At 37.6% G+C, this 17,087-nt stretch overlaps 1 protein-coding gene and 1 pseudogene across 1 annotated transcript; both read right to left on the reverse strand.

Moving 5' to 3' along the window:
• Positions 1-836: 836 nt before the first annotated feature.
• Positions 837-12,964, reverse strand: LOC106939462 (potassium voltage-gated channel subfamily H member 4-like; annotated as a pseudogene).
• Positions 12,965-13,886: 922 nt separating this feature from the next.
• hcrt (hypocretin (orexin) neuropeptide precursor) lies at positions 13,887-15,361 on the reverse strand. Its single transcript, XM_015021857.1, has 2 exons — positions 15,284-15,361; positions 13,887-14,272 (listed from the first exon to the last, which is right to left on the reverse strand). The coding sequence occupies exons 1-2, from the start codon at positions 15,338-15,340 to the stop codon at positions 13,967-13,969; spliced, it is 363 nt and encodes a 120-aa protein (XP_014877343.1). The 5' UTR covers positions 15,341-15,361; the 3' UTR covers positions 13,887-13,966.
• Between the last annotated feature and the right edge of the window lie 1,726 nt (positions 15,362-17,087).

Below are 17,087 nucleotides of genomic sequence, written 5' to 3' on the forward strand. Positions count from 1 at the left end.
TTGTAGTATGGCTAGAATTATTTAAGCATAATTTATTTACTAGTTCCCTTCAGACTGGACTGAAATTAAAAATTGAGAATGTAAAGGGCTTCAGCCTTCTTTTTTTTTTTCTTTTTTTTTTTACATAATTATGGACTTTTTTACCAAGTTTTTTCTAGGATTTTGTCTGTTGATTCAGATTTTTGACTTATTTTTAATAGCTCTATCTTAGAGCATTTTATCGAGGCTTAGTCAAGGATTTTGATCAATTTGTTGCTAATTTCTAGCTATGCTGTTGGCAGTGTGATTGTCCATTTCATGTGGGTCCATCTGCTGTAAAGATCTGCTATTATAGGAGAACTTGATCATTTTATCAGATGAATTTCATAAATAAGGCCTTGTTATCAATCAACCCAAAGCAACACATGTGTACTTGGCTTTACCCTCAACTGTATTGACATTGTCATGGAAACTTTCTTTTTTACATAAAAGCAAAACTTATGAGAAACAAACAACATGGTTTCCTATCAAATCTGTTTTTCCTGCTCAGTCATGAATTATAGTCTGTGCATTTTGTTTCTGTGACCACATAGTGGCGCTACATCTCTTTATCTAGCATTATTTCAAGGACAAATGATGTCAGCTGCTGTGGAAACAGCAAATAAAGCAGCTTTCACTGATGTCTTGCTGTGCAACTAATGAAATAATATTACATTTATTATCTACTACTACATGTACCGTCTCTGTTGCCGTAGTTTTATTGATGTATCTAAATTTTCAGTCTCAAATTTTTAGGCATTATTTTATACATAACTTGTAAAGAGTTATTTTACAAATAGATAATATTTGGCTGCAGCAGTTGGTAAATAGCAATTTATTATTTCGGAAAGAACAATCCTTTACCATTTAAACAAACTTGTCATTTTGACAAAGTAACACAGACAGAAGTCATTATCGTTGTGAGTCTTCTGATACATTTTGACTCGCTCCATAATTATCTGTCCTGTCGTGGTAGAGTGATCCTCCACACTCTCTGTTTGAAATCTGCCCCAGCAAAGAACACACATGGTCCTGCGAGTGAAGGACAAGGCCGGATCCCGCTGGGTCGTTTTGTCTCTTGGAGCTCTGCTGGCTCTTGTTGTGATCTGTGGACAGTGAAGTGTGAGGTCCTGAGGGTGTCAGAGAGCTGAAGGCTGTGCGATACCGTGCCTGTCCAGTGGGATTGCTCAGAGAATGAACTGGCGTCTGGGGATTGGTGAGGCTTTGTGAGTTGGTTAGAAAATTCAATGTAGGATGAGAGTGTCCATAATTTACTGGATTAGTGTTATTTTTAATAGGACTAGATGTATTGTAGACTCCTCGCTGGCTTTGACAAATCACTGGAAAGGTGCTGGGGTCTGAATCAATGCCGAGGAGGGATACAATTCTGTGATTGTAAAGGGAGCTTGGGGTGGCTCTGGGTGTTTGAAATGGACTGTACTGACCCTGCAGCCCATCAGCTGTTTTTCCATCTCTATCAGAGCAGCATAGGTGCAAAGAGGCAGACACAGAGCTTGATGAATGCAGCAAAGTGGGAGTCCTGTTGTGGGACCGTAACCCACTGCAGTCCTGTGCATTTCCAGATGAATCTAAAGGGATACGAGGCTGCCAGTCTTTACAACTTGTTACACCAGGAGGGGAGACATGATGAAGCATAGGCATATTTGACTGCAGAAAATGCATCATGTCATGGAGCTCCTTAGTCAGGTTGGAGACTTCTTCATTTAAGTTGTTCACCTGCGAGAAGAAAATAAAAGTTAAAGTCTCAGATGTTGATTAAAGCCCCATAAAACTATCATGCTAACTGAAAACTAATTTAAAGCTTTTTTTCTCCCCCATGAGTTCCCTTTATAAAGCTCCACCAATCATCCAGTAGGTGTAGGACTGAAACGCCAGCATGATGCTGTCACCATCATGTTTCCTTGCATTAATAGCGTGTTTCAAGTGATGTGTGATATTCATTGTCCACCACACAGGTCTCAGATCAAAACAAATTGCAGGATATATGTTGCACAATTTTATTTTCAGAAAATGTGATTATTGTAACGGTATTTATACAAGTCTCTTTAAAAAATCAATAAGGCCGCTGCAGCATACTCAAAACCCTAAAATGTACGAAATGTTGGCAGTATTGTTTTCCTGAAAACAATATTGTTCATTGAAACTCACCCATGAAGGCCAAAGATAGTTTTATTATTACATTCATGTAATTTATTTTTTTTTCTTTTGGATTATTTATATGTATAAATATCCCATATAACTTTTGATCAGGGTAAAGTATTGCATTTATAGGGGGAAACAAGATTTATGTTTGAATCTCACCTCTTTATTTAATTTGGTCATGTTCTGTTTCACTTCTTCTGTCTCAATTAGAAGGTTAGCATTCATCTGTAACTCATCTAAAACACATTAAAAAGAAAACAGAGTTAATGTGATAACATTGTCTATGATGCTTACTAGGTAACATAAGCTAAACATGTTAATTAATTACCTAACATGAACTAAGCAGTTTATGTATTGGAAAAAAAATCAAAACAAGAAATGAAATATGTAAAATGTCTTACATCTTATGTAAATTCAGTTGATGAAGAATTTCAAGCATTTTTTTCATTAACTTAAAAAAAATGGTCAACATCTTTTAAAAAAACATTACCTGACATACTAATCCTTGTCTTATCCTGCTCTATGTTGAACTGAAATGTGTGACTGTTGTCCTCAATCCCATCCACGACCCTGACAATGAAACAAATGAATATCGCATCATTGTAAAAAGAGCAAAGTGCAAGCAAGAGAAAAACAAGGTGGAAAAAGTCACCTGGGGCTCAGGTTAAGAGGACTAACACAAGGGAAGGATGGAAGCAGTAGCTTGGATGACTGATGACTTAAATCGGATTCATTTTTCAGACTGACAGAAGGTGACAGAGTGAGATCCTCATTGGCAAAGGACTGAGGAGAGATGCAGTTGCCTTGGCGTTGAGAAACAGGTGACCGACATGGGTGGAGCGTTTGGATGTGTTGGAGCTCCTGTCCTAAAGTGCTGAGACGGGAAAACTGAAGAGTACCTCCAGAACCTTGTACTCTGCTCTGCCACAAATGGTTCATGTCATCTGCATGTTCATCATTTGCTTCAGTGAAGTTGGGTAGTTTGTGATCCAAAGAGACATGATGCTGGAAGAGAGACTGAAAGTCAATGAAGTTAATTGCAAAGTTGTTTGAGAACATGACATGTTCTTTATGTTATTACATTATCAACATGTTAACATGTTATGTTATCAACATTACATGTGGTAATGTAATAGAATTGCACATTTTATTAATGTGCTATGAGATAAAGAACACATTACATTTTGCTGTTGAGCTTACTGTGTGTGTCCATTTGGCAAACATAAACTAAAGCATGAGTCTAAAATATTTAAAACACCCACATAAAATGACTATCTGGTAGCTTCATTGTGATAAAATGTTACTTTATTTTTCTCTCTCTCTCTCTGGCCTCTGAAAGGTTGCATACATAACAAAGCAAATGTGTATTTTTATTTGCCTACCGACAGTGGTAGTCATACACTGTATTAATGTGCCTTGTGTTTTTTCAGTTTAATAAAAGAAACACCTGACTCAGCTCTGTCTAAGTAAAGAGGAGACATAATAGCTGAACACGTACCAAAGACTGCCTGGGAGTCCATGTAAATCTCTTTACTGCCTGCAGACAGACAAACAACAAACAAACAAACAAACAAACAAACAAACAAACAAACAAACAAACAAACAAACATGTTCCCATAATTTTTAAAGTCTGATTATGCACAGTGAATATGTACACTCACCAATCACATTGTTAGGCACAGCTTTTCAGTTGGTTGTTAACATAAACAGTGGATCAGCCAATCATAAACTAGCCAATCATTCCAATTAGGCTTTTAGAAGTTGTAGAAAAGACTTACTGAGCTTCAATGGAAGTAATTTGGACCCATTTGGACCTCATAGTAGAAAATTGTTTAAATACCAGAGCCCTCCCAAATATTGTTGCGATGCATTCTTCATCCCACATGACAATATTGAATTCATCTTTTGGTGGCTACTTCTTGCAGAAAAAGTAGCCTCCATGTCACCAAACTCAACTCATCCCCTCATGGTTTCTTGGTTACTGTACCATGATGATCTCTACTGCTGCCACATCTTAATCCATCAGAGCACCTTTGAGAGGTGGTGGAACAACAGATTCACATCACAGACACCTTCCTAGTGCTCGGTTGGGCCCCCCCATTTGTCTTCAGATCTGCCTTTTTTTAAGCATATGTTCAACAAGTTGTATCTAGAGAAGTAGCCAGTTAATTTCTTTTATAAGGTCAGTAAAATTGTTCAGATTAATTCTGTGGTACCATAAAATTATAAGTCTTACATGAGGCTCACTGCCCTCTCTGAGGTTGTAGGTAAGGTTGTGGTGGATGTCAGAGCTGAAGCGACTGCCGTACTCCGGATACAGCCTGAGGACCTCTCTTAAAGCCTTGACACTGATGTACTGCAAGTCACAGTAGGTGAGCGCCTTCACGTCTGCATTTGTCTTGATCACCTGATCATGCTCTGGCAGGTCAGCCCCTATCAGGTCACCTTTGCCTGTAGCGATAGTCAGAGAGAGGAGTTGCCAAAAGATGCTACTACTAGATGAAGATGTGAGTCAACAGCTGGAAGTGTTTCACACTTTGTGCACACTCACCCAGAATAGCTTGGACCATACCATCTTTCAAGACTTCAAGGGAACCGGAACAGACAAAATAATCGGCATGCAGGGCATCTCCATGGCGGATGAGGTACTCCCCTGGTGCACAGAAGGAAGTCTTGATGTGCAGGGAGAGAGAGCGCAGACACCCTCTGCTGGCTCTCTCAAACACAGGCAGCTGCAGGATGTCTTTGTTCAGATGCATGGCGATATCTGCTCGCAGTTCATCTGGGAAGTCATGAAGCAGCTGAGAGCGAATGAGAGAAAGAAAAAAGAGACTTTTGTTATAAGTAAATCAGCATTCTGCAGTTCAACCTCAGAAATTAAGTTACTGACTTTAAGTTTTACTGTAAGCATATTGTTTTGATATACACGATTTTAGCCAAGGACCAACATGGGCAAACAAGAAGGAAGTAAACAAAGATAACCTTAAAAAATGTGCAAATTTGTAATGGCTTCCCAATATCAAAGCATTTACAAATGAATTTTAAAACTCTATAGCGTGTTTTGGTTGCTTTTAGAATATTATATAAAAAGTAGCTCATGTAATTTTATGAGCTACTAATAAAATAATATTTTACTAAAAGGTTCTTTTTTGAAGATTTCAAAAAAGAACTCTGTATTATTAAATATTTTAGACAACAGCCAACCTCTACTCAATCAACTTTGAAAAATGTATGTCTTTTGATTTTTAAATGCAGCAAATCAGGTTTTAGAGGTTGCTGCACTTTCATGATGTATCAAACTGATACGAAAATACATCCTGTTAAAACCAATGGCTGCATCTATTGCTTTCAACTCTGAATTAATTATTAAGAGAGGTGATGGTGGGTGTGTTAATGAGTATTCTCCCCATTTCAGCTCGGGCAACTTCTTCAAAATGGATTCCAACATTGTCATTGAAATTCTGACATCTACTCAAGGGAATGGAATAAGACTTCAGAGAATATAAAATAAAATGTCCCACATTTAAAAGGATTGTATGTCTGAAAGGAGAAACACCCACAGAGAATGTATTGTTCTGATTGATATGCCTCAAATGCCTTGATATGCCTTAATTTGTGTTTCAATTACTGAACAAAAATGAACAAGTTCTTTCATAAAAAATACATACAAGATCTAATTACGAGCACAATGTTAATTTTACTAATAAGTCTTGTACCCTAGAAGAATTAATAAAAAGATAGATTTTTCCCCTTTGTTCCTCGCTTACCTCATTTGTGTTTATACCATTGTTGACTGACCATGTGGCTTGAAAATACTCCAGCATTCTCTGCTTCAGCTGCTGAGGGAGTCGATGCACACGGATGAAGTCTTTGAGGTCCTTCATGCGGGTGTGGTAGAGTGAGCGCCGTGAGTACATGCGTTGGATAATGGCTGTTACGTTACCAAAGACCACCGCGTGCATCAGAGCTGACGATGGATGAAACAGTAAAGGTGCGCTTAGAAAATTTAACCCATATGGAAAATTTCTGTTCATGGTTTTAAACTCACCACCAATCAGCATAATACAAATGGAGAAGATTTTCTCTGCATCCGTGTTGGCACACACATTGCCAAAACCAACGCTGGTGAGGCTACTGAGAGTAAAGTAGAGGGAGGCAATGTAGGCGCTGGGGATGGAGGGTCCACCTATGGTTCTGTTGATGTATGGTGTCTCCAGACGCTTACCCAAATCCTGAAGCCACCCTGATGGTATGGGTACATATTGTTATTCACTCAGGAGGAAGAAAATAAAGTGTAACACAAACATTGTTCATGTTCTATTGATTTATTGTGCTTTAGCGGACAGATATTTCTGCTTTGCGAATTGGTCAAATTGTTCATACAATTTGGACATTCTGTGATCTAGACTTCCTCTGGGCTAAGGGGGAAATTCAGAGGCTTTAAAGCATTAAGTCACGACTCAAGATGTTCAAACAAAAACAAGAAGTATCTTCTGACTAAAGGAGACTGTCGTGAGTAGCTGAACTCACCTATATCCCAGGTAACAGGATCACTACTTTCAATCTCCTTGCGTCCAATGATGTACCAGATGCAGGCCATCCAGTGAGCCAGCAGGGCAAACACAGACATGAGCAGTGTAAGGACCACTGCGCTGTACTGGGAGTAGCGATCCAGTTTTTGCAAGAGCCGAAGCAAGCGCAGCAGACGAACCGTCTTTAGAAGGTGGACCAGTGAGGTCTGGAGGTGGGAAAACAAAACACACATTAAAAGGTTCTACATTTTTCTGCTTTTCTATGTTTTAAGCTAAACAGATGATTTTGTTTGTTAGAAACTCGAAAAAGTTAACGAGAACTTAAAACAGTGGGGAAAAGAAGAGTACCAAGAAAAATGGGCAACATTTGAGGTATGGAAGTGGACAAATTTGTTGGCACTTGTCTTTTTTGGCTTAACAATGCCAGAAAAATTCATTTCATGTCTGACTATTACTGACACAAACACCCAAAATTTGCTTATCTGTGCTGTGACTTTAACTTGGTGACATGAATTTTAGATTGTGTTTTTGTGCAAAGGAGAGTGAATGACCCATCTCACTTTTCAAACATTTTCAGTGTGAGATTATGATGCAGACATAAAATATTGCTATATTTTAAAACTTTACCAGATATACCAAAAAAAGAAACTAGTCAAAAAATATTAAACAAAGAAACATGACATTTTTTGCATTATCATGACCGTCTTACCACTGAGATGTTGAAAGCATAGAGAAGATCAAATGGCAGGGCCGCAATCAAATCCACAAAGAACCAGGTGGTGAAGTAATGTAGGCAGATGGATCGGGTGTCGTACACCACCTGACCCGACTGGCTGAAAATTCAGAATAATATCTGCAAAGGTTCAGAAACATAACATGAAACAGAGAGAAAATGCACAATGATTGAAGACTTGCTCCAGAGACTTTCAGGGAAATGCACGAGGTAGCGGGTGAGCTAATTTTCTACGACTGTCTCTTTAAAGACAAACTTGTCGAGAGGTTGTGTGACAGACGTGTTATGGCACTTCCATTGGAGAAGAACTGGGACGAAGTGAGAGAAATCTAATTATGTTCATAACCTAGGGCAACATTGACACTGAGTGGGTGAGAAATGGTGGGAGGTAGTCACGTGCCAGCCATCACCAAGGTAACAGCTGTGGTTTAAACTTACTGCTCTTGTCTTTTCATAATGTTACTTGGGTTTCAATATGACGGTCAACAGGTTTGAAACGCTTAAACATTTTCTCCACTAAATCCAACATTTGAAGTCAATGCACAGAAATCGTACCAGCTATGAAGAGCATCTCCACCGCTATGTCACTCCATGTGGTGCTACGAGTGACAAGTGAGAGACGATCGCCGCCTTCGCTGTGACTGACAAAGCAGACGTTGAAAGGTACAGTGACAGCGACGTAGAAAGTCGCCAGCAGAATCAGCCAGTCCCACATGGCCTTGAAAATGCTGTAATGCAGCAGAATGAAACGGGACGTCTTCACAGAGGCCACCTTGTACTCAGGTACGGAGGGTTTCTGGAACATGCTCTGAAAATGCCACATGACACGAAATCTTGAACTCCACATCTCTAATGCCATCAATTACACTCAGGTAGATAATAGTCATTCTATAAAGAGGTTTAATCTGTACTGGGCTCTTGAGGAACAATGAAGAAAGTATTCAGAGCAACATTAAAATGTACATTTATTTTCTTGGTCTCTGGTTGTTTTCCATCATGTGGGAGTTGAGACAGAGTTTTGAACTCACATCGGTCAGTTTCCTCTTGCCTTTCTTTGTGAACAGGCTACTCAGGCAGTGTAGAACACTTCTCCACCTGTCTTGAGCCCGAATAAAACTGCTTTTTCGGTTTTCTCGAGGGTCCTCTGCAAAATCAAAGGCAACTACAAAATTAGTTGTATTAGTCATTTCAATACAGTTTTAGGTAAAATCAAGCCAATGAAAAACCATGTTAACAATTTTAGAGATCATTTAGAATCACTCAGAAAAGAGCTTTTAGAAGCATGCAGTAAGGGCTCACCGTCTTCATGAATGTAGTGATGGCTTTTCCCGTAAGATTCGCTGACATCCTTAAAGGACAGCAGAAACAGAACCACCTCGCCCTTCTCGTTTTTAATTGGAACAATATCCAGGAGACACCAGAACTGATTTCCTTTGAGTACCAAAGAGTTACAGAGAGATATCAGACAATGACTAAAGTGTTCACTTGATGGCTAAATATAAATAGATGAACAATGACTTTAGCAGAAGAAACAGTATTTTTTTCTTACCATTTTTCCTGTAAAAGCAGATCTCTCCCTGATATTCCTGCTGACTCTCCAGAGCTTTGTGCACCTGCTCCATTACACCGTCACTGGTCTCTGCCCCATGAAGGAATGTGCAGGTGCAGGTTTTTTGCATGACCTCCGTCCGAACAAAACCAGTCAGCTCACAAAAACCATCTGAACAATAGACGATCCGGTAATCGTATCGACCCCTGGCATTTCCCAGAAGAAAGTTGCTGTCTGTGAAAAAGTCAAAAAGACAAATAGCAGAGATTAGAGGTTGAAAAACAACATTAGAGCTCAACAGAAAGAGGAATTATTTCACCGATTCCCTCTTTTAAAGCAGCAGCACAAATACTGCCAGACAATTTTGTTTGGAAAAATATCACTGCTAAGACTAGATATCTGCAAGCTGCTCCTAGCTTTATGTTAGGGCAAGCAACTGAACAGCTTGCCATCACAGGAAGACAGAAAAGTAGTCATTTAAAGATCTCATGCAGAAAACACAAAGGATGGATTCTTGTAAGTCTTTGAATTTTTTTTTCTCCATTCATACATAACTGTCTTTATTGTGCGATGGCAAATGTAGAATGATGTAGGAATTTATTGTACTTCTCCTGACTGATACCTTTGTACAATAAGATTCTGTAAGTTACTGCTCTAGAAGCCACTAATGCAAAGTCTGAACTCAAGAAGATTACATTTTCCTATTTAATTAAATATATTATTCAAAAAAACAATATCAGAATAATAATAGTATCAGTATTAATTTTCACTACTTTTTAATTGTTATGCCAAAGATTGCTTTTCTCTACAGCCTAACAATGCGCTAGAGAAGCTTGTACTGAAATGTTTGCAAGAGCAATTTTGTACTGATTTAATACACAAGCTGGTGAGTAATATTTGAAAAGCATTATGGAAGAAATTATTATTGGTAATCTGTTCTTAATTCAATAAAGCACACTAATAGGTACATGTCTCCTTTCTATTTCTGTACAAATAATGAGTAAGACGTCCGTTTTCAGGTGAGGCTTTGAATATAAGCAAACAGCCTTTTAAAACGTTCTTTGTTTGCTGAAGAAAACTTTTAAACAGTAATGTAGCTCCAAGGACAGCATGGAACACCTGCTGGCTTGAATGTCAGAGAGGAGATTTGTATTCTCCTGCTGAAAACAAAGCAAACAGTTCATTCATCATTCAGTGGCATAATTGTATATGTTTATCTAAGAAATAATACATTAAGGAAGGTAAAAATCTTTCACATATTTCTAATTGGCTGTTCCGTTCAGCGCGCTTGCCTGATTCAATTTGCGTCCCAGAACTAAATTCTTGTAAAACTGCACAACTGTCATAAGTTTTCCTTCTCTTCTTGCTCAGAAATCCCCATAGCAACACAAAACCAGAAAGGTCTTTAATTAGGTTTATGACTTCATCTCCACATACTTTAGTGAAAACATCTACACATCTAGCAGCATGCATCCTTTGCATTATTTTACTGTGGAAAAGTAACTTCAAAAACTGTTAATTTGTAATTATCTTCAAATTACTCCTTTGCCTACAGTCAGAAATTGAAAGATTCTTTATATTTTCATTGGTCATGATTAAATAAAAAAAAATAAATAAAAAAAAAATTTATATATATATATATATATAAGGGCAGTTTAATCTCTTTGATTAAACTGCCCTTTTCCCCTCTGCTGATCAGATTAATTAATAATGTTGACAGCAAAAATGCATAACAGAAATCTGAGTTGCGTTGAGTTGTGTTCAACAAAGAGCCTTTCCAATTCTTTAAAATGACGATCTAGGAACGCACCTCGCGTGTTAACCACTGGCACCAGCCCCTGCAGTCCAGCAAGGATTAAGGTGTAAAATTATGAAATACAGACTCAGGTCAGGAAAGAGTGTCCATGAAGAGTCCGATATCAATGACAGAAGCTGAAAAAGTTAATCTAAACATCAGCTCTGACTCTACTGAGTGGCTGTTTTCTACATTTTGAGGTGGTGGGTGATCAGATTAATAATTTAGGTGAGTTTCCAGCTTTCAAAAAGGTTCACTGAGCAAGACCTCAGTTGATATCTGATAAGCTCCCCACCACTACATAATTCATTTTAATCAATCTCCCTGGTTTAATAACAGGATCATGTGGATAGTGTCTCCATTCCTGTTTGCTATGAGTTTTCAATGGCCGCTGCTCACGTTTCAGTCAAGACAAGTTCAAGACGATTCATGGACTTAGTGGTGTTTGTTGCTGAAGCTCTATCTAATCTAATGAACTGACAGCTGATGCTGAAAACTGACTGTCCCCTTGAAGGGTCACTGTCACAAATTTCTGTTGGTTGGACAAATGCAAGATTATTATGTTACTTGATGGAGATTAACAGACTTTGTTCAGTCAATCTAAAACAAAGCCTCTAATGGTGAAGGATCTGTATGAAGAAACCACCGTGTTGAATCATGTGAGCCATAAAATGGGAAATGTTCATTATTTCATCCATTTTCCTGAAATTTAACTTGTTAGATTGTGCTGCTGCCACTTATCATGAATCTAGGAGACTTTTAATATGTTATCCTGGCTATATATGTCATGATCCGTAGTTTTCTGTCTTTATTTTTGAGTTATTTCTGTGTTTATTGTTACCCTGTTCCCTGTGAGTCTCTGTCTCTGCGTCTTCCCCGTTGATTGTTTCCCAGGTGTGTCTCGTTCCTTTGATTATCCCTGTGTGTATCTAAACCCACCTGTTTGTGTTCTTCGTCGGATCCTTGTCGTGTGATGCCTGTTTCTCTGTGCTGTTCTCCGTTGTTCTGTGCTTTTGATTATTGTCATTAAACTCATCATTATCATCACCTTACCTGGGTCACAGCGTCACTCCTCACCACTACCGCAACCATTTTATGACAATATAAAGGTTTATATTGATATTAAGATTGAATTACCTAACCCAAAAATAAATTAATAAATATCTTTTTAGCGAGTACTGCATGTTCTTTTTTATGTTGGCCTTTTGTTTCTTAAGCATTCCTGAAGTGTGAAAGGATACTTATTTTTATCCAGGTGGAAACAACCACAGCATTTTTCACTGATTAAGTTAATGACTGTGGAATTTTTTCATTTTTTTTTTACAGATTTATCCAAAATAAATCCTTAAAACATAGTTTCACATTTATGTTATTGGTTTAAAAATAAAGGATTTCACCAATAACAATACACATTTTGTATGTTAATGTGCTTCACAAACAAGTATTTCTGAAATACTCAGTTCTGCTCTACGCGGAACTGAGTATTTTGTCCCACTAAACTGATTTGGGCTATCAAATGAGCCACTGCGCTATTCTTGATCAGTGTTTGATGAAAAAAAAAAAAAAAAAGGTAAAACATCTTTTTTAAAGTACTTACGAGTTCCATCGAAGTGGTTTGCAATGCTGTCCAAAAAGGTATTCTGTGGAGCAAGGAGGCCCTTCATCACAGGCATCTTTAGCTTTTAAAAGGAGACTTTCAGCTTCTCGTAGTTTGTCACTAATCCATAAAACCTGAAATAAAATCAAAGTGCTGCGCCTTGGTATAAAGTTCTTTTGTTGGATGCAGAAATCAAAAGCAGAGATTTTCAGATAAGCCTGATCTGTTTTGAAAAGATGAGGATAGTTGCTGTTCTCCCAAAGGTTTTCTCCCAGAACTGAATCAGGATTTTTCGGGTTCAGCTGCACATTGCTCAGTGTTGTCATATCCTCAACTGTTCTGTCAGTCTCAGGTCCACAAAGCATAGTTCCTGCCATCTCTGAGTCCCCTCCCATTATGGGAGCCTCAGTCATTTCTCCACTCCACACACCGTGAGCTCAATGCACATCTCTTTCCTTCTCTAAAAAAAAAAAAAAACCTTGTCTCCTCCTACTTATCTTTCCTCATAGGAGTTAACAGAAATTAGCTTCATTCTCCTTATCTTCCAGCTTTCTCACCTTTACATTGATTCCTATTACAAGCTCCTCACTGAGGTGTAAAGAGAGACTTCTCAATGCTTTTCTCTTCAGCTCATCAAATAATTGTACTTGTGCAGCGTAAAACCACTAGGTCAGAGCTCCATCTCGAGCTGCTGGTTACTGTGGATACTCTGAAACACAGAAAGTAATGAGACTTTTTCTGAGTCGCCACAGGGAATCTTTCCTCCCATGTATTTGACCAGATAGGCTTGCAAAATTAAAGAAAAAAAAAAAAAGCAGTCAGTTCACTTTCTGTAACAGAAATAAATGTTTACAGCTAAAATAATTCATTTTCAGCTAGTTGAAGGATTCTGCAGTCTCTATTACAATTTCTATGGCACACCCACGCAACGCACAGAAAAGCATGGAAACACAGTAGAGTCTATAAGTACATGAACACAGGGAACATCCTTGAGAACATTTTTGTAAAAAACTACAGTCTGGCCTACAGTTTCTATGAAATCTACTCTGAAACATGTCTTTGGCCACTACACCTCTGGTTTTATTGTTCCTTTCCTTTTATAACCCCATGTTGTTTAATATAGTCTTTAATGTGTTGTTCCTCTTCTTAATCTTCACTCTCCGTCTTTTATATGATCCACAGGAGAAACAAGAGAAAAACAACCTTCTTCTGCAAGGATGAGACATAATTTTAAAAATAAATAAATAAAGATTTCCTGGTACACTCAAAATCATAGTTTAGTGAATGATAAATAGCCATTTTCTATCAGACTGAATCGTATAAGTGACTCTTGTGAACCAACATATTGACAAGTTCTTTTTTGTTTTCAATACTTTATTAAAGACGTCATCAGCTTAAACTTCGAATTACGTCACCACAAATTTCTTAATCTCTATGACTTTTTTTTTCTCGAAAAGATACATTTTAAAGAAAATCATTTGATTGTTATCCCTTTTTTTATATATATAGATGTCATTTTCTATAAACATTTTATGGACATTGTTTACACAGGCTAAAGTGTTACAATTGTGTTTTTTTTTTATTTTTGACTCTCTGCAGTCCTCTTCCCCATAGTCAGTATCCCGGCTGCTTGGTTCTTGCGGCCATGAAGAAGCTGATGGAGTCTGCTCTGCAAATGCAGCTCATCCTCGTTCCGTTTACCCAGGGTGAGGATCCCAGCGGCTGCATCTCCTGCGATGGTTCCTCCTGTGCTCTTGTTGCCAGAACGACACAGCAGGACCTGCAGGCGACAGGACCGCGCTGGCTGTCTGCAGCACTCAGACACACTCTGCGCGCTACATCCCAGCTGAGCAAGCAGCAGTATCAACATGAACGCCAGAGTCTTCTGTTAGGGGAAGAAAAGTAGCTTTGGAATGCATTTGTTCAGATAAACATGTCGCTCATACTGAGCATCAATAAGTTTTGTTTAAAATGTTCAGATACTGGTACAGACTGAACAAGAAAATGTTCATTAGTCAGTGTTTTCATCAATTGATGGCATAAGACCACCGCAATGCTGTTTTAGTTTGGGCAATATGACTATGAAATTAGATAACAATAAAACACCACTCTGAGCTGCCGTGTCTCCCAATAACCAGCTGATGAACATAAATACTGTAGTGAATATCAAGTCATGGATGGAAGAGTAGCTAAATTTAAGTTTTACTTATTGGCACAAGCCTTCGGAGAGAGAAACTCACATCTCAAACTTGCAGTTCGGCAATGAATTTTTCACACCAAGTCAAAAACCATTAAAAATTAAACAAAAAAATCTATCTTATCATCTAAAGATCAATCCAAGAGTTCAGCAATCTCTGCTTTAGTTCAAGAGAGATTTTTTTTTTTTTTTTTTTACAACTGCAGTGCTCTCTGTTTTCTGAATATTCCAAGAAAAGCATAGCTCAGCTGCAGGTTTAACCAAATTCATCTGTGAACATGAAGATTTTAAAGATGCTAAACTACTAAATATGAATTTTTAGAATTGATACTGAAGTTTTATTTTATTGCTACTAATGGCCAGATTGTATCACGTTTATGATTTAATATTCATTATCTGATAGATTTTACTTTTTATTTCTGGATTTAATCATGAATAAAATGCCACTTTGAAATGAAGTTATTCGTCTATAAGAGATCTGATGAAGAAATAATAATAATAATACAAAAAAAAAAAAAAAACACAAATTAGAAGAATCTGCATTGTCACTTGACAAGAGGACTGACTCGCTGTTAAATAATTTCTTCACATTCAGTGGTCATGTTTAAGGTGCTCCACATGAACTAAAGTCTGAATTCTTCAGCGCATCAACATGTAATCACAAAACTTTGTACAAAGGCTTACCCTGAAAGGTCTTACCCTGTTAGGTGTGTCCATCCCAGCAGTGTTGTGGAAGTTGGTGGTGTACCATGTCATCTTCACTCTGGTGTGATGGGGTTATAATCTGACCTTCTTATGTCCCACAGGAGGAAGTCTCTTTTATATTATTCTACTGTGTCCACATCGTCAGTGCTTTGGGCGTCATTCAGGCCAGCCACAGACAAAAAAAAAAAAACAACCCACAAATCTTTTATTTCTGCTCATTTAAAGTTTGCTGCCACGCTCGTGACTGTTAATTAGAGCCCTATTAGAGATCATCTCCACAGAGATTTGATGAACTACAGGTATGCCTTTGTGACTGCATAGGGGGGTTTATTAACACATGCCATTACTATGAGCAGGCAAAGACGGAAACTGTTGTGTCCAGTAAAGCAAAAAAAAAAAAAATAAATAAATAAATAAATAAAAAGATACAACACAAATACATAAGGAAACTAACAAGCTTTGAAAGGGCATGCTAATGAGCATAGCTCTGTGTGCTGTGATTTCTCATACTAAAGGTCTATAGTGACACATCAAAAGTCTTTGTATTTTTTTTGCTGCTTCAAAGAGCATCCTCTTTCTTAACTAAAAAAAATCCAAACATCCAAAAGTTTAGGTGGGGCCATCTAAGGGTCTATATAAAGGAGAAACTAATTCTTAGCTTAACAATCAACATACAAATTTCATGTCAAAACCTCAGGACAACAACTTGAAAGCAGCCTCTCATTTGTACATCCATTTAGCTAATGTTTATTGCCATCTTATGGACAACAGGAAGCACTGCTTTAAACACACAAACCCTTTCATGGAAGAAGAAGAATAGGTTTGAATCAATGAGAACATAATTTTAGGTCAGGACTATTAACGTTGCATCATAGTGCATCAGAAATAATCAATGAAGCATTTGGGCATTGATTACATTAGATTGTGTTCAGCATAGTCATCTTCATATAATTCCAACATATGATTGTTGGAATTATATGTTTAAGTAATTATCCAAAATATATATCACTGTGTTGAAGAAAATAAATATATTTCTAGGTGTGTGTAACTTTGTTAATTTGGCAACTGTTGCTTTTATGGTCTTATGGTACAGACCAGGATATTACTGTTCTGATCCGCAAAAATAAATTGAACAACTGTCTCTTTATTTGCAGCTGAGAGTTTAAACCCGATCCCAGATTTTGATAATCATTGTCTCTTTGTTGATTCAAATGAATCTCATATTAATAATTGCTTAGAGATTGACCTTAAGGTAGTGGAAATCGGAAGCTGTTCCTACAATTCAAGGAATGGCTCTCAGAATTGCCTCGGGTATTAGACATGGAGAGACGGACAAAATCTTTTCGGAATATCCGGACGTCACTTCTGGACCTATGAGCACAACAAGATGGAAATCCCTCTTGATATTTAACCTCACAAATAGTCATCTGCCTTGTTCTCCTCAATTTATATTGAGATATTGGTAAGAGTGATGCATCTGTGCTCATATATTTCTCACAAAGCTGAATATGCCCAGCTTTGTGCTTTTTGTTGCTATATTTGTTTGTTTGAGGTTTACCTGTATTAGTGTGGTTCTTTGTACTTTTTTAAAGAAAAAATCTGAATAGACAAATTACAATTTAAAAAGACCCCAAACCAACAAACAAACCAAAGTACTTCTTCAGCCATCTTTAGAGAAGTGTTGTAGAGGGCGGTTCAAACAACAGTGTCTATGCATATTTAGAAAAAAAAAAAATATGGGCAAATTAAGAACAATTTCTTAAACCCAGTTTATGTGGGCAAAATAGAAATATTTACC

This window comes from Poecilia latipinna, unplaced genomic scaffold (genome assembly GCF_001443285.1).
Source record: "Poecilia latipinna isolate Pla-1442-1.1 unplaced genomic scaffold, P_latipinna-1.0 Scaffold2882, whole genome shotgun sequence".
Classification (NCBI taxonomy): domain Eukaryota; kingdom Metazoa; phylum Chordata; class Actinopteri; order Cyprinodontiformes; family Poeciliidae; genus Poecilia; species Poecilia latipinna.